The sequence below is a fragment of the Eptatretus burgeri genome, chromosome 9 (genome assembly GCF_056783735.1).
Source record: "Eptatretus burgeri isolate ZD-2024b chromosome 9, Ebu_testis_v1, whole genome shotgun sequence".
In the NCBI taxonomy this organism is placed as follows: Eukaryota; Metazoa; Chordata; class Myxini; order Myxiniformes; family Myxinidae; genus Eptatretus; species Eptatretus burgeri.
The window spans coordinates 24,521,644-24,545,131 of record NC_140969.1 but is presented as its reverse complement, the minus strand read 5'-3'; the positions used below and the strand labels follow the sequence as shown (position 1 = coordinate 24,545,131).

General features: G+C 43.2%; 2 protein-coding genes across 4 annotated transcripts in view; both read left to right on the top strand.

Annotated features, from left to right (window-relative positions):
* Window positions 1-3,105, top strand: part of LIN9 (lin-9 DREAM MuvB core complex component) — an 87,139-nt gene extending 84,034 nt beyond the window's left edge. For 2 of the 3 annotated variants that reach the window (XM_085894394.1, XM_085894392.1), the window contains exon 16: window positions 1,054-3,105. The gene's annotated coding sequence lies outside the window, so the exon portion shown is untranslated. The remainder of the gene's footprint in view (window positions 1-1,053) is intronic. The other variant, XM_085894393.1, reaches the window with a different exon arrangement.
* Window positions 3,106-4,634: 1,529 nt separating this feature from the next.
* Window positions 4,635-23,488, top strand: part of ACBD3 (acyl-CoA binding domain containing 3) — a 57,667-nt gene continuing 38,813 nt past the window's right edge. Inside the window, exons 1-3 of the mRNA XM_085894388.1 lie at window positions 4,635-4,827; window positions 4,978-5,119; window positions 16,569-16,709. Of these exons, the coding sequence (XP_085750514.1) occupies window positions 4,680-4,827; window positions 4,978-5,119; window positions 16,569-16,709 (431 nt within the window). The 5' untranslated portion in view covers window positions 4,635-4,679. The remainder of the gene's footprint in view (window positions 4,828-4,977; window positions 5,120-16,568; window positions 16,710-23,488) is intronic.

Sequence of the window (23,488 nt, the reverse complement as noted above, 5' to 3'; positions counted from 1 at the left end):
CCAGATGCGTCTTAAAAAAGACACGAAGGGAAGCTTGACACCTGCGGACGGGACGCCCTGTTTAACGTCCATTTGAGGGATGTCACACATATTGATGAACTGGAGCGCATACCTCTGCCAGGCTGAACAGTTTACGTTTTGTATCGCACTGATAGGCCAGACCTGAACCAAAATCCCATGTGCTTGTTATCTAACCAACTCATCCACTAGTTTTGTCACAACTTGTCCAATTTTTTTGAAATACCGTTTTTGGGCTCCATCACTCGATGGTGGAATGGCTTAAAAATATAAAGATTTCTTGCATCCGGGTTTGGATCTTGGTCTTCACAAAAATCTAATTGATCGGTCCTCGTCACACACCCACCTGTCCACCAAGTTTCGTCCAAATCCATCCATAACGTTTTGAAATATTGTGTTTTATATCGTTTTTGGTCCTCTCACAATGGTGAAGAATCACTTCAAAAAGATTGTAGCATCCGGATCTTCACCAAAATCGAATCCATTCGTCCTCGTCTCACATACACCCAAACTCTCCACCAAATTTCGGCCGAATCCATCCACGACCTTTTGAGATATCCTGTTCACAGACAGACGGGTGAAAACGTAACCTCCGTCCACCTTCGGTGGTGGTGGTGGTAATCACCCTGCCTGCCAAACAACAGGATGACCATTTATAGCTGGGTCCCCGGGATTCCATTAGCTGTTTCAACAATGTTTTAGTTAATTAAATTTGTTTGAACTGTACTTCTTTTATCGGGAATAACCAGTGCTAAGAATGTCTTTACATCGAGCCTTTAAAAAAAAAAAAAAAAAAAACTTAGTATTATTATTATTTTGTTGAACCTTTGAAGAGTTTGGTTTTTCCACCCGGCAATACGGTTTTGTTCCTCGAATTGCAATGCCCGCATGTACATGACACATGTTTTTGTTTCCGATCCAATGCAATGAAGTTTAGCAAGCATTGTTTTTTGGTGGTGGTGTTGCCCAAAATGTTTCTGGGTGCTGGACTAATTTTGCCTTTCCCACTTCCCATGATCTCTGCCTTCCTCCAAGGATAGGAAATGACCGCTTATTGAGCTGAAGGATCGAACTGCACTGCGGCAACATGCTCCATGTCCATTTTCTCTCGCTCTCTTCCCCTTCCCACTGCCCCCTTCCCTCTTGCCCCATTGCACTCTCTCCTTTTATTAACGTTATTGTTCGTCATCTTCACATTGCTGTTTATTGCTCCATTTGTAATTATTGTACATAATGAAATGGTCTCTCAAGATATTTTAAACGTATTAAGTGTAAAGGACATTTTGCTCCGAGTGCTGGTTCTTGATGATGCACGCACGTTCAAGGGTTGTTTTTAACCGGACATGTGTGAAGCTGGTCAATATCTGCTTGATGTCTTTCCCATCTTCCTTCACTACCTTTTTAAAAAATTATTATTTTATTATATATATTTTAAATTGCCATCAATAATAATCCAAATGTTTTGCATTGTTTAAGTATAAACTAACACCTGTAAATGTGAGGGGCATTTCGGCACATTGTAGGAACGGGATACGTTGGTTGATGTTGCGCCAACATTTTAATTAAATTTTAAATTTTGTTTATTCGGTATGGACTCGAATTAAGATCCCAGTGCTGAAGCGTCGTTTCATCACAGGATGAGTGGCTATATCAGATGGGTCTGAGTTGTACTGTTTGGAAAAAAAAAAAAAACTCTCGATGTTGCCGTCACCCCTGAGGGCTGAGGTTTTTTGGGACCCATCTTGTTGAGCTCCCAATGTGCGCACTTGCCCCTGACTGGTGCATGTCCACATGTTGCGGTGAAAAACGCTGCTTTTGGAAATCGCACATTCTGTGGATATTCCGGTGGCCTTAACGTGGCAATCCTCGGTGATTATTGCCTCGACCCGGGCAACAGTTTGTGCGTCGATCGCGTCTGCTGGCAGTAACTTGGGTGAAAGACGTCCAAAGAAAGCAGATGTGTTTAATGAGCGAGGCAGGAGAAAAAGGTTGAGATGGGAGGGTTGTGAAATTGAGTAGTGTTGTGGATAGAGCAGCGCAGCAGCGAACTACCATTCGGCATCACCCAATCTAAAGGGATTTTTAGGAAGAACAACAAAACCTGGGGTTGTCTTCAAGAGACTTGCGACAACACTCGGTCATCCACCCATTCAGTTACCGATGTAGAATATGAGGGTGCACCTTCCCAACTCATGGCCACCGTTTGTCGTGCATTGTTTGGAGTTGGCAGCTTCTGTTTTTAAAAGGTTGGCATCCTCTGCTCAATTTTGGTCCAAGATGGTTTTGTTAATCTGACTGATCTAGTTCACAAATTTAGACCGTTAACTGGATTGGTCAGATTAACAAAACTAAGGGCAGATAAGCAAACGTACAATTAAGTTTTAATGAGAAAAAACAACACTTTTCTCGGGTGCCAATTGATTATCCCGTTTCCAGAACCTTTTGAATGCCTCTCGAAAGATGAAAATGGTTGACAAGGAAACTCCCACAATCAGGGTAACGTTGTGCTTTTGTCCGGAATTTTTTAAACACATCCTGTCTTTTTTTTTAAGCCTCGCAGCATCATTGTTAACCCAAGTTGTGCTTTCACAACCGCCTTGCCTTTTGCTGTATTTTCGACCGCTCCTCCCCCACCCAGGAGAGTGTGCCGTCTACCTCCTGTTTCATTGCGAGTTTTATTTTTATTTATTTATTTTCCTCCCTCCATCCCCTTCTCCACTTCAATTGCAAGTCAACTCGTTTGCACAACGGAATTTCCAGTTCTTCCATTCCCTCCCCTTCCCCTCCACCTCAATAAGTTACAAGTCTCGCACCATGTTTGTCTGAATTGTCATTACAACCCTCGTGCGTCTGTCATGGATCTTTTTGTATTGTGAGGACAATTTTTTGGACTTGAAGGTGGAGGAAAAGCATGGTTGGAACTGTCTATCAACATTGTGTGCAATGGGGTTGTTCCCCCCCCCCACCACCTAAGTTTTTCAATGTTTTGACTTTTCTCATTTACAAATGACAGTTAAAATGTTCCATCGAAATAGTGCCTGTTGAGCTGAACAAAAAATAAATAAAGAAAAAAAATGTGGAAACATACGTACTTTGGTTGTGATTATTTACTTTTTTTAGTTGAGGCTGGCAGTTCTGCAAATGTTCGGCAACGTGTAAGCTGGCTTCGAAACTTTTCCAAAAAGAGTAGACAAATTTTACAAGGCCGAGTACTTTCCTTGTAAAATGCTTTTGTGGAGTCAACCCTGTGTCAGGCAGGCTGCAGTTGAACAGGAGGGACTGAAACTCAGTGGTGAAGGCTTGTCCATCATAAGTGTGGAATGACCTGCTCAGTCATGGAGCACCAATGTAACAACTCAGGTTCCATATTGGGAACTAACCCTGGTTGATGGCTGCCTTAAGATTTTACCGTCTTGAGTTTGAGCCGCTGTCGTGCCGTCGAACAACACCAGATGGGTTGACTCGGCGTGTCATCTTTCTGAGGTCGGCAAAATGACGACCGGCTTCCTGGAAATGGGGCACGGCCATGCTCCCAGCAATGATGCAAGCCAGCAGCCAAAGGCTTGTACAAAATAATAATTATATATTGGGAACTGTTTGAAAGGTTGACAAATATTTTTGTTGTGGGTTGGAAGAAATAAACCAGGCTGACAATAGCCCGCAGCTGTGTATCCCTGGGTTGGTATCTTGACTTGGATACAAACTGTCGCCCTGGTGTTTCGTGTGTGTGTGTGCTGCCGGTCGGAAGGATGTCAGTGAGAGCATGTACTCGGACTGGGTGTGGCTGGAGTGTTTTTCAACCTTTTGAAGATTGTGGAATCCTTGGATTTACACATATTCTCTGCTCCTTCACCATCTCAGCTTTTAAAATCCAAGCTTACTTACATACCTCGATCTTATTGAAAGGTGCATTTAATAGCAATAAAATACATTTTATCCGAATTCTTCAACATCTATAAACGTTCAACATCCCTTTACCTCCCCCCCAATGGTGGGGTCCAAATCGAAGTGTGACAACAGTCTATTCTTCCTCATGCCCATCTCACAAGGTGTGGGTGGAGAGGAATATAATTTATAAATTACGTATGCGTAGAGCGGAAAATAAGGGGGGGGGGGTTCATAAAATGAGGATGGGGAAAAACATTTTTTCGTGGAGGGGAAGGGGATTACCGATCCACATTGCAAGCACAAAGCGTGACTCCGTGATGCAGCACCACCTGCTGGCAATTTTTCTGTCCGTTTCTGCGATCGCTCGGGAATCAAGTTGAGCCACGAATCGGAGTAGAGTAATGCAAAAAAAAAAACCTTTGCAAGATCTTGATTTACATGATTTGCATGATCACGTACCGGTTTTACCAACAAGTGTTGTTTATTTTCATTAAAAAAAAAAACTTTCAATGAAACGCACCGAGTGTGACGTCAAACCGTTGTCGGCATTTTTAAACCTCCTCACACGTGACATCGGCCAACTTGACCGGAAAGACCCTCCACTGTGAGGATGTTTTATTGTGAAGCGGATTCAGAACCTCGCTTTGTTGCACACCTGAGGCGTGTACAGTACCTTGTTTGCAATAAATTACAACAAACAACAACAACGTTGGAAGCCGGAAGAGCCGGAAGTATTCGTGTCCGGAAGTGACGTTTTGGGAGACGTGGCCGTCATGGCGTCAGATGGGGATCAGGAGGCCCGGGGAGATGAAGGCGCGATGGGCGACAACGTTCAGCAGGTGGAGCGAGTTCAGGAAGCCGTGAACACCTGGGGATTCCCACTTTCTGAGCTCTACCATCTGGCGCTGACATTTTACAAAGGTACGAGTACGGCAGGAACGGTGAACATCCTCCAATCGCGTCAGTCATCATTCTCCTCACGTTGTCCCTGTTGGTCTTTACCTCCTCCCTTTTGCCTGCTCTCCACTCTCACGTTCTCTCCGTGTGCTCTTCTCCTCCCTGGCAAATCAGAGAAGGAAGGGAAGGCGTTCCACCTGACCTACGATTCCCGCCTCAGTCTCATGGCGCTGTCCAAGCAGGCGTCCGCCGGGCCCTACCAACCTGAGACTGGCTCCGACGTTGGTTACCTGGACGTGCTGGGGAGCGACCGCAGGTGGGTTCACGGTTGCCTCACGTCGTGTGTCCATTATCTCGACGTTCGAGGGCTTGAGCTTCTCCCTCGATGTTCGATAATGGTGTTTTGTGTGTTGTGAAGGAAAAATTGAAGAGAAACACCCTGGAATGGTGTCACGCTCACCTGAGGAGACTCGGGAGACTGACGTGGGGGGGGGGAGGGGGTATAGCAGGGGCATTCCATGTCAAATGTACACACCCTCCCGACACCAATACCTCATTTTCTCCCCATATGTTGGTCATTTATTCACTTGGGTGAAAAAAAATCAAAATACCAACTTTTAGACCTGTGGGCCCATCGGGGCCCATTTCAGGGGCCCCCCCAAATTTGGGTGCCCCCGGCTGCCCCGCAATCTTCCAGAGGCCGTACCACAGGTTGTAGTCGTCCGATTTGGCTGATCTTGGTATCAAAATGCTCGTAAAAGCGAGATCTTTCGAATCGCGTAAAATAAAATCGCTCAAACAGTAATCGAAAAAGTTATAGTTTGGGGCGCCCTTTGACCTTGGGCCCCCGCTCCCCAGCCAAACCGATGGTCCCGATTTTTTCGTGTGAGAATACCCCTTCATATACTCCAACACCTCAGCATCAAGGAAAATGGGATCTCAATGGGTTCAAGTGTGATGATGGTTTTATTGTTCGGGAACTCGGGTGCTGGACACACAATACGCCACAATACATAGCACAATATTTGAACACAAGATTTCCAATACACTATATATCAGTATATTGTACATACATTTTCCACGTGCACATGCAGGAACTGGAAGCGATACTAGTACGAGTTAGAGTTTTTCCGAGCATATTATAGTCAAGATTTTTTGCCAACCAATGTTTTATTTGACAGCTGTGTTTCTTTTTTTACTGATTGTGTAGGTTCTACCTGTAGCAGTTTTTGGTTCTACGGAAAGAAGTATATCAGAAATGTCTAAAATGCAGTGATGTTCAATGTCAGGAAAAAAGAAACTATTTGCGGGCCCTTTTGGATGAAGAAAATTCACTTTCACTTCATGAGTGTCCTGAAAGGCTTCCATGATGCAGGCAAGCCACCATTTTCCATCATAGTGCACTGTGACATAACCTGAGAGTTTCCCGTTAAAAGTTGGTGTAGATTTTGAAATACCTGACTCGATACGGTGTTCCTCGCTTTGCCTGAATTCGTGTACTTGAAGAGCAGTTTCAGAAATATGGATGAAAGCATGAAGTTTTTGAGTTCCAGCTATGGTTTTGGCCGTTTTTAACCTTTCTTCCAGATTTTGTTTTTCCTCGTCATACGCCTCTTGGATCCCGGAACCGAACTTCATTTCATTCAAACCATTTTCAGCAAAGGCGAAAATATCTTTTGGAGAAATAATTTGACTGTCGTAAGGTCTACGCAGGCTCTCACGTGTTGCTTCTCGTTTTACTGTACCTCCCACGCCATCTGAAGGGCCCTTGCCATGACTTGTGGCAAAAAAATGCCATTCTGCGTCAATACCGTACTCTGATATGTGACGACATAGGTTTATGAAGGCTTTGCAATTTTTATATTGGCCAGCGCAACTGTCTGAGAAATAGTAAAGCTTCTTTACATTTCTAAAGCTCGATTTAAAGTGTACAATGAGCATTCTTTGGAAGAAGTGGACTGAGACAACGTCGTGAGTATTGCATTCTGATATAATCGTGATCGAATTGTGGTTTAATTTGCCATCGTTTGATTTGAAATAGTAAACCCAGGGGTGAATTGTCGCTTGAGAGCAGTTCCAATGGAATCCTTGGGCCGCATCCTGTACGACAAACGAATAGTTCTCTGAGAAGTCTCCAATAATGACAAATTCTCCTTCACCGATTTCGTCTTTCTTATTTTTTCAGAAACTGAGATTGGGCCTTGGCAATGAAGTTGTGTCTCACTAATTTCACCGCACGTTCACAGAATTGATGAAGGAATTCTTCCAAAGGCAGGACCATGGAGCTCAGTTCAGATCTGTCGGTGGATGTCCACCGTTTAAACTGAATTTCATCAATATCCTCCAGTTCATAAGCACTCAGTAGCTCGGTTTTGAAGTCTTCAATTGATGGGCAACTTTCACAAGTTCTGAAATAACATGCCGGTTGTGCTGGGTTACAAACTATGCGTGCTATCACATGATGATAGCAAGGAAGTTCGGCTATCTGTGGCATTTTGGAACCAAACATCATGAGTTTCACATTTTGATGTATCGTACATACACATACACCGTGTGTACCGCCTGAACCGGCCAGGACACACTCCGAGGGACGGAGCATGGCGAACTTTGCGAATCCAACTTTCAAGCCAGGGTTCTTCTCTTTGAATTTCTGAAACAGTTCCTTGAGATTGTTTAGTACCAGGCGCTTTTGAATTTTGTCTTTTCCATGTTCATTCCTGACCACCACACAGTCCTTTTTCCCTGGCATTATTCGGCTGACTTCATCACTTCAGTAAAATTCGGTTATGGCGGATTTCACTTTGTCAGGCAATATTTTACCCTATTTGAGATTTGGAGATGATAGCTCATACCATTTTCTTTCTCTAAATTTTTGGCTTGCACAGCCATTCTTTGGGAGCAACTGAATTCACTCATCATCCCTCTGATGCTCATATTCCTAGCAAATATTGTCAGTGTACGTATTTGCTCTGAACGGCTGGAAACAACGTATTTTTCTTTCAGGCTTTTGATCACCTCTGGCATGCAGTTTTCATCACATTTTGACGCTGTATTTTGTGTTTTCTCCGCAGTGCTTGGTCCAGCAACTAGTTCTAATTTCTTTCGCACAGAATCTTCCACTTTACTTCACTTTTCAGGAACGTACCCTGGGTTCCTTTCCGCCTTTCGTTTGTCGAATGGGCTTTTGCCTATCATCGATAACGACTGGTTTAATAGGTCAACTTCCGCTTTTCGCTCAAAAACATCCTCGTCCTCATCTGTCGAAATAGATTCTGCAATGCCTTCGATAGTACCTTCTGATGATAATTTTGAACTGGTCGAAGATGATTCTTCAATTCGCTCTGGTGACAACTGAGAAAGTTTTTTTCTGCACGAAGTACAAAGTCTGTCATCTTTTTTTCACCGTTGAAGAAAATTTCATAAACATATCATTTGACACATCTAGCCTGGTGTGGGCTTAGTGGTTAGGGTGGCGGCTTGGGATCCCAGGATCCTGAGTTCAAAACCCGTTGGCTGCTGAATTAACACCAGGAGGTTGACTCAGCCTGTCATCCATCTGAGGTCGGCGAAGTGAGTCCCAGTGTACTGGTCCCGGTGTATGCACCGGTTAGAATAGGTGTACCATATCCCTGTGTGTCGTAAGAGGCGACCAGGGTTGGCGTCAGGAAGGGCATCCGGCCATAAAAAACATTGCCTCAAGAAAAAGCCAACCCCTGCACAGCAGGGAAAAATGGCTGTAAAAACGGTCATTTATATATTTTTTATATATCATTTGACACATTGTGAAGATATTTTCGTTGTTTCGTTTTATGGCAGCTGAACGGATCGCAACAGTATTTTCGGAACTCCTTTCGATCTTCAGTCGCCATGCTTCCTGCAAAATATGCAAAAACTGAGATTATCCCATTTATAACTTAATTCGATGATTGTTATACAAAAAATGTACACTTAAAAATCAATAGACACAATAGGCAGAATAATTTTTCGCAAATGATGCTATATATATATATATATATATATATATATAAATATATATATATATATATATATATATATATATATATATATATATATATATATATATATGATTGTCAATTTCAGACATAAAGTCGCCTGCCAGCAGGTGATGTCATTGGAACGATGACGGCAAATGTCGCCCAATGTCGAATCAAGAAGTAGTGATATGTGGACCCCGAACAATAAACCATCATCACACTTGAACCGATTGAGATCCCATTTTAATTTATGCTGAGGTGTTTGAGTATATGAAGGGGTATTCTCACACGAAAAAATTGGGATCATCGGTTTGGCTGGGGGGCGGGGGCCCAAGGTCAACGGACGCCCCAAACTATAACTTTTTGAATTACTGTTTCGGAGTGATTTTACTTTACACGATTCAAAAGATCTTGCTTTTACGAGCATTTTGATCCCAAGATCATCCAAATTGGGCCACTACAACCTGTGATATGGCCACTGGAAGATTGTGCGTCAACCAGGGGCACCTCAAAATTGGGGGGGGGGGCTAAAACGGGCCCCCAGGTCTGCAAATTGACACATAATGTTTTACCGTGGATACAAACACTTGAACAAAAAAAAGAGTGAAATCTGAGACTGTGTTAAAATTTTGCTGAAAAATGTGTACACTTGACATGGAACGCCTCAGCATTGGTTATCGGGGCGGTGGGGGTCGTGTATAGTATTGGTTTTTTAGGGGGGGTGTCATATATATATATAGCATTGGTGATCGGGGTGGTGGGGGTCGTGTATAGCATTGGTTTTTTAGGGGGTGTCATATATAGCATTGGTGATCGGGGTGGTGGGGGTCGTGTATAGCATTGGTTATCGTGGTGGTGGTGGTCGTGTATAGCATTGATTATTAGGGGGGGGTGTCGTGCACAGCATTGGTTATCGGGGCGGTGGGGGTCTTGTATAGCATTGGTTATTAGGGGGGGGTGTCGTGTATAGCATTGGTTATCGGGGCGGTGGGGGTCGTGTATCGCATTGGTTATCGGTGACGTGATGTGAAGTGACCGCTGGACTATTAAATATACAATCCTCAGTTCTAAAGTAATATATAGTAAATGTAAGGCAAAATACAAAAACAAACTAAACACTTCATGCATATTAATATTATTGCCTCCGCCATCTTTGCATGTAGAGCTCCAGTCAACATTGAATACACAGATTTACATATGTGGGATGTGGCCTCACCAGTACCGCCAGGTCGAACTCCCCACCAGCGAAATCGGAGAAAATATCACACGGCGAGCATCGCTCATCAATCACTGTTCCCACATACCACAGCTTCAGCACTTCCCATCGGAATTTGCAAACGGATGAAAAGCATCTTCAAAAATGAAGCTCATATCATGAAGATGATGCATCGCGTTCGCAAGATTTGTCGACGTTCTACGTTTGTCGCACAGTTTGCTCGGTTTAAAACCAGTCGTATTTTGCATCATTTTAATCTGAAACGTGCACTGAATGTTATTGCGTCGGCTGCGATGAAACTTGCGTACGCCGATCAGTATTGCTCATACATCGTGCACGGAAACGGAAGGCGGCCGTAATGCTCTCAGCCCTGAGGCTCGGTTGAAGCTGTAAACGCTCTATATCGACATTGGGGAAGTGATTGATTTAAAGAATTGTCCAAGGTCATTCACGATGATGTGGATTTTTTAAGTGGTGCAAAGCGCTTCGATTCTTGGTATGTCCTTCCTTCCATCCATTTTTTTTCTTCCAGGATGTTTGACAAAATATCAAATGATGAAAAAAAAAGAGGCGGGTTCAAAAATGGAAGTTGGCGTGGACAATCAACTGGTGGATATGTATGTGTGTATATATATATATGTATATATATATATATATATATATATATATATATATATATATATATATATATATATATATATATATATATATATATATATATATATATATATATATATATATATATATATTGAAACGCAAAAGAAACTTACCACTTGTTTGAAATGTAATAAAATTGTTACAGTTCAAAATAAAACAAACCAACAATTGCTAATTGAAACATTGGCATTTTATTGATGACATGTCAAGTTTTGACCAAGATACACCATCTCATAAGTTTGTTCTACAGTACAGAACAGCACAGGGTGCAATGTCAGTCCCCTTTCAATAGCGTGTGTGGCCACCATTGTTTTGGATACAGGCAGTGCATCGTCGGCGCATACTGCCTACCAGTCTTTGGATGGATTGCTGCTGGATTCTGTCCCACTCAGTCCTCAATGTCTGAAGCCATTTGACTTAGGACCATCTGCCTGTCCTGGATTGCAATGGTGACTCTTGGCCTCCCTGATCGAGGTCTGTCATCTGCAGAGTTGTGGAGGGTGTCTCTGTCCACCAGGGCCGATGTCGTCTGGTGTGAACAGCCAAGGCGACGTGCCACCTCACGGTAGCTCAATCCGCCTTGCAGTGTGCCCAAGGCACACTGCCGTTGATGTCTTGACAATCGTGGCATGTTGATTGAAATGCCCATTTTCCACTGGCCTTTTTAAAGCCAATATCAAGACGTCACGTGCAGCTCATTAAAATCATCCCATACCCTTTGGCTAATCACTGACAGTCAAAACAGCTGTTCAACAGTTGTGTTATGAAGTGACCATTGAAGGTTCAAGTGACCATCCGTGACTGTTTTGTCTGACAGTGAGGACACTATTGTCCACAAATAAGTTCACGCATTTACTACACGCAGTGTTATTGTTGATATTTGAAGGTTTAAAAGGTGGTAGGTTTCTTTTGCGTTTCAGTTTGTATATATATATATATATATATATATATATATATATATATATATATATATATATATATATATATATATATATATATATATATATATATATATATATATATATATATATATATATATATATATATACACATACATACATATATATTTTTGTTCCCGATTTGGCCTTACCAATCCCAGATCCTCCTGTGTGACACACTCCAAGGCTGTCCCTTGCATCGTGTAATCTCTTTTTTCATTGTTCTTTCCCATCCCCAACACCTTACACTTGCTTTGGTTAAATTCCATCTGCCAATCTTTTACCCAATCTATGTAAGTATCAATACTTTCCTGAATCTGATGACCACCCCTTCTGCTAACCACCTCACCTCAAAGCTTTGTGTCATCTGCAAATTTGGAAAGCTTACTCTTCACCCCATTATCCAAATCGTTGATATAAATAATGAATAGTAATGGTCCGAGTACTGATCTCTGAGGTACCCCGCTACTTACATCCTCCCACTCACAGCCAATCTTTGCTTCCTACCACGAAGCCAGTTTGCAATCCAATTAGCTACCTGACCAGCCACTCCACAAGCCCTCACTTTGGCTAACAACCTCCGATGTGGTACCTTATCAAATGACTTCTTAAAGTCTAGATGTACTATGTCCACTGCCTTTCCCTCATCCACCAAATCAGACACTGCTTCATAGAACTCTTAAAGATTTGTTAAACAGTGACTGCCTAGGGTAAACCCATGCTGAGTACCTTTAATAACTTTGTATTTGTTTTATATGATTCCTCATCTGGTCCTTAATTAATGCCTCCAACACCTTCCCCACAACTGAAGTCAAACAAACAAATCTGTAGTTCTACAATAATTATTCTCTGGATCCTTTCTTAAATAACGGTGTTACATTTACTACTCTCCAATCATCTGGTAAATGTCCTGACTCCAACGAGCTGTTAAAGATATCCCCTAACAGCTCGCTTATCTGCTCTGCCACCTCCAGCAATACTCCAGGATTGCACATTCTCCAGTCCTTGAGCTTTATCATCCCATAATATTTCTAGCAGTTTCTTCACTTCATCTACTCCAACTTGGACCTCTTCTAAAAGGCCTTGCTTAACCCCTGATATCGATACTGTAAGTTCTCTTGGCTGTTCCCATGTAAATGTAGAAGCAAAAAAAAAAATTTTTTTTAAAGTTTCATGTCTGCCGTTTCACCCTCATCATCCACCAATTCTCCTGTGTTATTCCTTAATGGGACCATCCTCTTCTTAACCCCATCCTTCCCTCATGTATTTAAAGAAAGTCTTGCTGTTATGTTTAATATTTTTGGTTATGTCCTTTTCATATTGCCTTTTGGCCGACCAAGTTATTTTCTTATGTAGCCTCTGTTTACTCCTCGACTTATGTGAGTCAGACCGTATTTTTGTTACTTTGTACCTGCTTCTTCCTTTACACCTTACTGGAATATACCTACGATGCACCCGACACTTTTGCACCTTCAAGGTTGCCCATTTCTCCGATGGAGATCGCCCACTCACTAACTTTACCCAATCTAAAACTCCCAAATCAATTCTCATACCCTCAAAGTTTCCCACTGAAAATTCAACAACCTCACACCACCGTCCCAAACTTCACATCTCAACAATAGAGTTGTACAGACCGGTCTACAGTTCTCCAAGAATTGTTCCCCGACATTGTGGTCGCTTGTCCACATGTTCTCCGACCTCCACCTTATTGGGACAGTTACTCAAAAAGAAATCGAACACGGCACACATCCTTTTGGGATTTTCTACAAACCTGGTGAAAAGGCAATCCTGGAATAGGATGAAAACAAAATCCTCTTCTGCCCTTTCCTTGTTCCTGGAACCAATCTATCCCAGGCAAGTTAAAATCACCATAATCAAAACTCTTCCCTATCACGTGCCTTTCTGAGTTACTCACATTTCCATCTTTCCTGCTCTGCCCTCACACCAGGAGGCCTAGAAAAGCATCATACAAGTAACATTATGTTTTTACAATCTCTAATCTCAATCCACAGCCTGGTGTTGGCTTTGCAGTTAAGGTGGCTGGCTTGGGACCTTGGGGTCCTGAGTTTTGAGCCCCTGTAACCATTGAATTAACACCAGGTGGGGTTGACTCAGTCTGTCATCCTTCTGAGTTTGGCAAAATGATTACCAGCGTATTGATTGAGGTAATGACCATTCAGGGTAACCTGCATTGGAGTGACAACCCGTCCAGTACTGAACTCCTTGCCAATGAAACTGCCTCGGCAGCCCTCTGTGCCTTTATTGCAGGAAAGGAATGATATTGTTGTTGTTATTACTTATTATACTCAATCCACACAGAGCCCTCTACATCATTTCCCCCCTTAATGTTGTGCCTTTCTCGTCATGAAACGCGGTCTTTCACCAAAATTGCCACACCTCTTCTCCATTGCTCTTTCCTATAACACCGAAAAACCCTGTCACCTTGAATTCTTGTCCTGCAAGTTGGATTGCTCACTGCCCCACGTCTCACTTACAGCAACTATGTCATATCCCTCACCATCCATCCGAGCTTCCATCTTTCCATTTATGATCCTGGCATCATATACAACACCTTCAACCTTTCCCTTCTATCAAGCACCCCCTGCTGCTCCAACCCTCCAACCTCATCCTCAGCTTCTAGTCTAAAAACGTCCCAATTTATTTCTCGAGAACCGCCGCGAATCTCGCCGCCCGTCTTCGATTAAGCACCATGTCATTTGACAGCATACACTCACTGTGAAAATGCAGAGATCCTCACGTATTTCCAAACCCAAACCCCTCTCCCTTACACCACCCCTCCAAACACTGGTTCACATCTGCCACTCCGTTAGAGAAATCTGTACTGACTCCCACACGTGGCAAAATCCCTGGAAAAAAAAAAAAGTCATCCCACACCTAAATCCTGCAAATGCTCCCCTAAAAATGTATATATCTTCATTGAAGGTTCAGTTGACCCTCCCCACATTATTATTATCCCCCGCATGGCTCACCACTAATGTTCCTGAGCTACAACCAGCCAAAAGGTCATCCAACATTCCACCAATACCCCCCACCCTTCTCTTAAAGCAACACAAAACTCTGCAGGCAGCTATTCTCTCTCTCCATCAAGTGCAGCTTGTGGCTGCTGGTTGCATCATTGGTTGGGACGCGGCTATGGCGCTGATGCAGTGTCCCCCTTACCAGTGCACTGCTGCTCATTTTTGCCGACCTCGGAAGGATGACGGGCTGAGTCAACCTCCTGGTGTATTTTTTAATTCAGTGGCCAATGGGGCTTGAACTCAGGACCCTAGGATCCCAAGCCGCCACCCTAACCACTAAGCCAACACCAGGCTGTAGGCAGCTATTAATATGGCCTTTCTGTCCTGTCGTTGGTGTTGTACACAAATGACAAGACAGAGGAAACAGCCTCCACTCAGTCTCGACGTCACGCAGTTTGGCCACCCCAAAAGGCCCTGACAGCATGTCCCACCATGATCTTCCTGAACACGGGGAATTGGGCACTTGGTACAGCACGTGTGTATATTGGGGAATGAGGGACGGGTGCAGCACACACATGTACGTTGTGTTTTTATTTCACCGCATTGCTGTATCAGGGAATGTGGTCTGCTTAATGAGGGAGGTGGGGGAGGAAAGGCAGGGGGAGGTGGGGTGGAGGTTATTTAGACCGGAGGACGAGACCACGGTTCGAATACACAGCACTCGTTTTAAAATTTAAATGCAACACAGGTTTAACTGGAAGGGCACGAAGTCGAGCACATACCTCTGCCACGCAATGCCTGATCCAGCAAAACATATTGGACCCAATATTTTTTTTTGAAATATCATGCTATATATCATTTTTGGTCCCATCTCTGAATGGTGAATAATTACTTTGAAAATTGAAAAAGTCTCGTATTCGGATCTTCACCAAAAGCGAATCGGTTTGTCTTTTCAACACACCCGACTTGTGCACCAAGGTTCGTCCGAATCCGTCCACAACTTTTGAAGATATCCTGCTTTATATAGTTGTTGGTCCCATCTCTCAATGGTGAAGAATCACTTTCAAAGTTATAGGATCTGGATCTTCACCAACATCTAATCCGTTCGTCCTTGTCACACACCCAACCTGCCCACCAAATTTCACCCAATTCCATTCACAACTTTTTGAGCTATCCTGCACACAAACAAACAAACAGACAGTGGTGAAAACAACCTCCTTCCACCTTCGGTGACTGAGGTAATAAATAATGGAGATGGGGACATGGGAAGTGAAGATGCAATGAAAGAAATCCTGATGACTGCAAGGCATGCTTAACGAGCGGATAACAGTTTCCCAATTCTCCTCGCGCTGAGGTTAAGGCGGGCAGGCTCAGTTTAAAATGGGAACGCAGGACTGACAGAATAATGGCATTGTGGTGTCTGTGGCTTTCTTGGAGCGCAGAGTTGTGTGACGCGGGTACGGTCTCGGACCCCTCTCCCGGTCTAGTCTTGCCCTTGGCTGTCCGTTGCTGCACACCTGGCTTTGTGCTCACTCTCCGGGTGTCTCGGCTGCATGGCTCGATCTCTGGCTGGGTTATTGAACTTCTTTTATGCAAAACTTGGTGATTTGTCTTCCCCCTACCAACTACAAACTGACTAGATGTTTTATCATTCACGTCGACCCTGCAGATTTTGACTAATTTGATTCTATAATGTTTGTCTTTTGGTGCACGGAGGCGATAAAGATTGGTGTGCAATTGTGTGTTTAATAAGTGTTGGTGTGCAATATCATATGCAATCTCCTCTTGTATCTTCTTCACCACAAATACTATATTTCAAGGTATTTTACTGAAATGTAAACTCTTCATTGTTTAACTTGTACATCTTGTTTGTTTTTGTTTTATTTATTTATTTATTTTAAAGCAATTTGCTTGTATGAGAAAAACATGTTTAGTCGAAGGTTATTTGGCTGTCATGTTTGTTAATTTCTTTTATTTGGAGGCGAGAGTGGGCTGCGTTGGGAGAAATGGGAAAACAGGAAGCAGTGCTGAAGTTTGTGGAGAAGTTGGCTGAGGTCTGCACTACCTTCGGTCCTTACATCGCATCACACCGCATCGAGAGAGATGAGAGGGAACGCCGCAGGTATGAATCATTAGTGTCACCTGTTCCTGAAGTTGTGGGAAATTATCATGGTATGGTGTCTCTCGATATACTGTGCTCTCGACCATTCGTTCTCAGATCTACTGTAATCTATATATCCATGATGAAGCTTTGCATTGTCAAATGCTCTGTACTCCAGTAGTGGTAAGTTGGAATTGCATAGATTACCTCTTTTCTTCCAGGCACTATTAATCGCTGCTCTAAGACACTTCCTCTCTCGTATCCTCTTAATTTTTTTCCTTCCTTCATCATCATAAATGGTTTTGCGTTCCTGCACTGTGCTATTATAATCGTCATCTGCGAGATTGTGTTTTTGCATCGACTTTGAATAAACTGATTTGATTTGCTTTGTGGATGACATATAGGCTGAAACAGGTGTTGATGTAAACCTTTGTAACACCACTCTGCCATTGCACACTTGTTTTAGGAGGTGGACCGTGGTCCTATGTTCTCAGGATGTCTTCCTGAATTGTTGGTTCGTTTTTCATGTTTGAATTGTTCCGTAATCATGTGTGATCAATCCACCGATGTTGGTGGAAATTGATAGTATCAAATTGGCAGTAGATTGCTCACTCTATTGATGCTGCTGATATGCAGCAGTTGTAAAATGTATAATTTGTGTTTTTGTTGGTGTCCATTCTTCTTCTCTTCCTTCTGTGCACGTGGTGAAGCTTCTCTGTTGCAGTTGCATTATCTCCATAGCAAGCCGACCTGACCAGAATTCATTACCTTGTGCAGGGTGGCCTGAAAGTCGCTTTATCCCTGCTAAATTTCTCGCTCCTCATCCACTCCACCCTCCCCCACCATGATATGCGGCAACACTGACTCACTGACGCGGGAGTCAGTCGGAAGTTAGACGGCATGGCGGATGCAAGTTTTGTGTCAAAAAGCCATTGGGTATTTGTTTGGGTGCACACAGGCCAAACAATTGCTCAAGTGGTGACAGCTTTCACAGAACGCTTTGAAAAACCTTCTCCACCAAAGCAGATGTTTTCAACGTAGGGAAAACAGGCTTTTGAAACGGGAAGTGTGAAAGACGAGAAGCTCCGTGGCAGACCGGTAACAAGAATAAACATGTGCGCTGCTGTGTTGGCGTCAGTTGACCAGTCGCCAGGAAAGTCAACAAGAAAAAAAAATAGTTGGTGAACTTTGCAAACCGTGGACCACTATGCAACCTTCCATGTAAAAAAGATCTTCAGTTGAAACCCTGGTGTCCATCCTTTCTGAATTAGTCCGGATGTCAAACACCATTTTTCAAGATGACCTTGCATTAGGGTCCGCACAATGTTTTTCTGCATTTTTGTGATCATCAGACCATCTGAATGAATATTCTGATTGATGCCACTCTGGCACCCTTGAACATTTTTGGAGAAACCTATTAATATGCAAATTAGTGGCGGCCATTGTCGAAATTACTATTTTTCTTAACATCTCCAAAAGTAAGCATCCAAATGCCTGGTTGAGGTGTCTACACCCATGTTTTTAGGGTCACTGGTTATGATAAACCCACTTAAAATTTAATAACATTTAAATTTAGCTCATTAATATGCAAATTAGCAGTCACCATTATCAAAATAAATTTTTTTCTTAATATCTCCAGAAGTAAGCATCCAAACAGCCTGGTCGAGGTGTCCAAACCCATGTTTTTAGGGTCACAGGTCATGATAAACCAACTTACAATTTTATAACATTGAAATTTAGCTCGTTAATATGCAAATTAGCAGTCGCCATTATTGAAAATGTAGATAAATAGACACATAGAAAAAAAAAAACCACTTCAGTCTTTGTGAAAATAGATCACTTTATTATTCATACAGATTCAACAATTCGACAGTATGCAATGAAAGCAGCTAACAACGTGAACAAAAGAAGACATTTCTGTGTAAATCAAATGTTCATATGTGTATATATATATATATATATATATATATATATATATATATATATATATATATATATATATATATATATATAACAGGTTTGTAAACCTTATGAAGGCTACTTCAGTGCTTGGTGTCTCATTCAGTGTCAGAATCATCATCATCAAGGGCAAATGCAGCAGCTGTCTTGGTGCGCTCATTCTGCAGTCAGTATCTCCATGGCACGTACAGAAAACTGTGCATGGCAACTTGGCTGCTGTGCAGTGGAATTGAGCTGTGAAGCATTGCTTGTCGGAGGAACATCCACATCATATTAGCTCCAAGATCTCTGGTGGTGCAAGAGCAACGTTGGGCGGCAGCATAATTTGAAGTAATGATCTTGATGCCTCATCACGTTTCCATCCGTACTGAGTGGGATCCAGAGGGGTGGCTGCAGCTCAGTAGCTGACTTCCATATTGCTGTCTGGATATGAGCGCATCGCACATTTTGTTCAAAGGACTCTGTAGTTGGTGGCAGAGCCTTTAGGTCTGGTGCTTTGATGGCATTTGGTTTCGCCATCTTCATAGACCACACCTCTTTGCGAACATCAGACATGTTGCTTCTCTCCTTGCTACCACAGCAAACAGCCATGAACACAGTGGCTTCGGCGATGACATCGTCAATAGATGCATCCACATTCCCAAGTTTTTGAAGTGAATGGCCTGCTGTGAGTGTCTTCTTGCCAGTCAGTTTACCTCTACCATACATCTGGGAAACGGTGTCGCAACCTGTCAGTGCGTGTAAAGCTAGTAGGTCTTGCACCATCCTGGCATGCTTTCTGGCAGTGGCCCCAATGTCGATTAACGATCTGCCAGGACATGTCTCTTCCATTGTTACGCAGCATTGCAGATGAAGTTCTGCGAAGTGATACACAAGCAAGTTGAACACATCAGTATCATCACAGATGACTGTGATGCATTTTGCACCATCTTCGCAACTTTAGCGACTCGCTGAATCATGATGACATCTGCCTCCTCATGCATAGTCTCTAATTCAGTGTGACACCTTTGGGCTCCGTGGTGTATTTCCACTGGGGTAGACTTAGGCTGTCCCATTATGACGAGCCCGTGTTGGCTCTGCTTTCTCTGTTGACTAACATCAATCAAATTCTGGCAAATCAGTTCTATCAACTGAACTTTGTTCTCAGTTACTGACAGAACCACCAGCTGTGGAGGCAGTGGAGTCTGGCAGTTCAACCTGTGGTGCCTGCTGGCTTGTTGCCCAGCTCTTGCTAATCTTGTTCCACTCTTGATGCTGAAATTATGATATCTGTGAAATACCAGATATACATCTGATTTGTCCACCTTTGCCATGATGTAGCTCATGAAGTTGTCAACAAAGTCTTGCACAATTCCCTTGTTAGGCCAATGAATAACCCAGAGGATTGCACAACCATCTAAGATGGTGACTTCAGGTTGTGGACCCAGTCTTGTTGAGATTTCCACTTGGAAATTCCTCTTCAATGTCGACTTTGTCTTTGCTATTCTCATCTACCCCTTCTCATCGAACATTGATGTTGGCACAGGTGCAAGCTCGTACTCTAAGACGTCACATAGTTTGATGTTTCGACTTTGTTGGAGTCCCATGACCTTGGGGTAGATGAGATTTAGATCACAAACCTCAGTAGATCCCACATGCATGACTTTCTGTGTCACTGCCACTGCCACTGCCACATGCATAGTTATGACTTGTTTAGATAAGGGAGCATTGAATCCTGCTGGCCAGCTTTCTTCATACGAATGTATCTGTGCTCAGCCAATGTCAACTGCCCTTGGTGTATTCAATTTCTCCGGTCCAATTCTGCCAGTTACAATGTTGACAACTCTGTCTGCATGTTCGTTTGGGTCAAGTGGGTCGATACAGGACTGGAGTTTTCTCCTTATCTTATCTCGGTCCTCTGCATCAGATCGTATGTGTGATAGCTTCTCTTCCTTGTGAATGGTCACCTCTGTGACTATGTGCCCCTCAGACGTATCTGTGAGATCGTGGACTGACTAAACGTGTGCTGTTCGGGTTAGTCCATATAGGCCCACTTCTTCAGTGTAATACCAACGATTCCATATATGCCATGACCGTAGCGCATGAACGTGGACTCTATGTACATATCCGACCATATGCCGTTCCATTGGCCCTTCTTGTGCTGCATCACGTGATCTCCTTTTGCAATGGCAAAGATGCAATGGCCAGTCTCCTTCACACTCAGCATGAACAAATGCCATCATGATGAATACAGGTTTCACAAGGTTCTGTACCCATAGTTGTGTGGTCATGCTCTTTGTTGCTTTGGTTTCAAGAGTGTCCATTAAGTCTTCATTACTTTCTGCCTGAGCCACGCTGGAACGAAGGACCTCCTCAGTCACCAATCGCAGGGCCCTGAAGTTTGGGGAAAACTTTTTTCCACCAAGCATATGAACAACACCTCCAAAGGCAGATTTCATCACGTCTTCCAGCCCATTTTCAGCCATCAAGTTCCCCACACAACCGATGAAACTCATAAGGGTGTGCATGCCGCCCAGCCTTGGTATGAACTGGGCAAATCGCTCAGGATAAACCCATTTAACATTAACGGCCACTCAATACAGCTGTTGGTCGTTTGTGAAGATGGTTATGGTTTGTCCACACTCTGTGGTCAAGCGTTTTCCCTCCTCCATTGCTGTAAACATTGTGTCCGGATCAGCTGGATCCATATCTATGAGTGGTGTATAAATGGTCCTCGTTGCAGGTTGGATCGATTTCTTGCTTTCTGCAGAGCCTCGTATTAAAGCCACCAAACTTTGGTGTGTTCTGATCAGAAGTGATTTGCTTCAGAAAAGAGAAATCCATATCTTGAACTCTCCTGAGTTGTATAGCTTGATGAGCCAATACGCGGAGAGGTAACACCACACGTGTGGCTTCTTCAACTGGCATCGCTGGTTTCTCAGGTCCCTTGTACCTTTGAACCGAAATCTCTTCTGTCACAGGTGTCTTCATTTCATCACGGGTCAATCGTCTGATGATGGCTTCATCTTCAGATGCGGAAGATATCTCCTGATCTTTTATGGAAAGTAGTACTGCAAGAGAATGTGTTGAAACGAGTCCATTCTGGGATGAGATATTTGTGTCGAAGTTGTCAGCAATAACCTGAACGAGGCCACATTCAGCATTGGTGGTTCCCCTAATCCTGGAGTGAACAGTTGCAGCCTTTGCTGCTGATCCCTTGAAACGCTGAAACTCATCATAGGAACAGGTCACGCGATAGTTGTACAACTGCTCGATGAGGCTTTTACGACTGACTAGAACTCCCAGTGCTATTTGGAGTGTAGTTGGTCGATTGGTGATCATATTCGTTATGACGATTCCTATCAGAGCTCCTGGAAGTGTGCAGTCCAGTTTAGCTGATATTTTGGAGAGTAGCAATTGAAGGGTTGAACTCACTGCTTCATCAGCAATATCTATATTAATTCTAGTCTGATAGGAACTGGGGTCGGACGACGACTGCTTCGATTCCTGTGCAACCTTCTTGGCAATTCGTTCTATGGAAACATCAATGGCGTCATCTTCATCTGATGCTACTAAGTTGATCGCAGTTGACACTCTGCTGCGAAACGAGATTAAACTAGCGACACCTTCACCAGACAGAACCAGAAGCTCAGAGCCAAGTATATCCAACAATTTGGATAACAGGGTTTGTCGAGAGTATAGCTTTCCTCCATGAATAATGATCCTTATACATATTGTAGACTTCTACTGAATTCCAGATGCTCAACATGTCGTTTTTCATCGATCGGATGGTAGAACTGACAGCTGGCTCAATGTTCTGAGTTTCTCTGCCACTGTGTGCTGCTGCTGTTGCAACAGAACGGGGTGCCATGAAGGACTTTCTGCAGTCATCGTGATATCTCGCATCAGCAGCATGAAGATCGCTGATTGCGCCCATTAATCGTATCTTGACCTGGCGTCCTTCTTCATCCTGGCGGGAATCTATAACATCTAGAATAGTTTGTTTGAAAGTTGCCCGATCAACACGATCTGCAGTCCCACAAAGGAGAACTCGCCTCCAACGATTAGGATTCTTCTTATTAAAGTCCATGATGCACTTTTTTCCACAAAAAATGCAATGTTCTTTAAATTCAAATACCGTCGTCTTTGAACGGCGGCTTCTTTTGCTTGTTGAAGCATCTTCCAAACAGACATTACTAATTCGTTTCAAGTGTCTTTCTATGTGTGAGCGTAATGTGTACGTTGAGACTCACTTTCTCTGGCATTTGAGCTCGATAGGTTTGTCTGCCTGTAATCTCTGTTCAAGCTCTTCATGTATACCATCTTGTCTTGCTTTGCTATACTGGATGATACTTCGCACTCTGTCTGGACCAACTGTTACCAGAGGTTTTCCAGCTTTAGTTGCATCGCAGGGACTGAAGAAACTGTCTCCCATGGTGATGGAGCATCGACCTGTAACAATAGAGGTAATTATAAACATCAGTAAACATTTAATTTCTTTGTTCTTATTAAAAAAAAAAATTCTCAGGAAACAGGTTCCACCCTGTGTACTTTTAAAAATCAATAAAACTAGTGCGTGCCCACACATGCGTGGCCGTACGTGGAAAAAAAAAGAATTGACGTCAATCGTGATGTCATAGCACCGTGTCCTGTCATTGGTTGGCAAATAAATGGCCGTAACTTGGGAACCACTTGTCCGATTAATATCAAACCTTGAAAAGGCACATACTCAGGGCCCTGGCAATATTCCTGGCAAGTTTCAATTAGATCGGACCAGTGGTTGGCGAGAAACAGCGGTCACAGACATACAGAGATTGCTGGAATTGTAGATAGATACACAGTTTCTTTCAGACAGATCATGT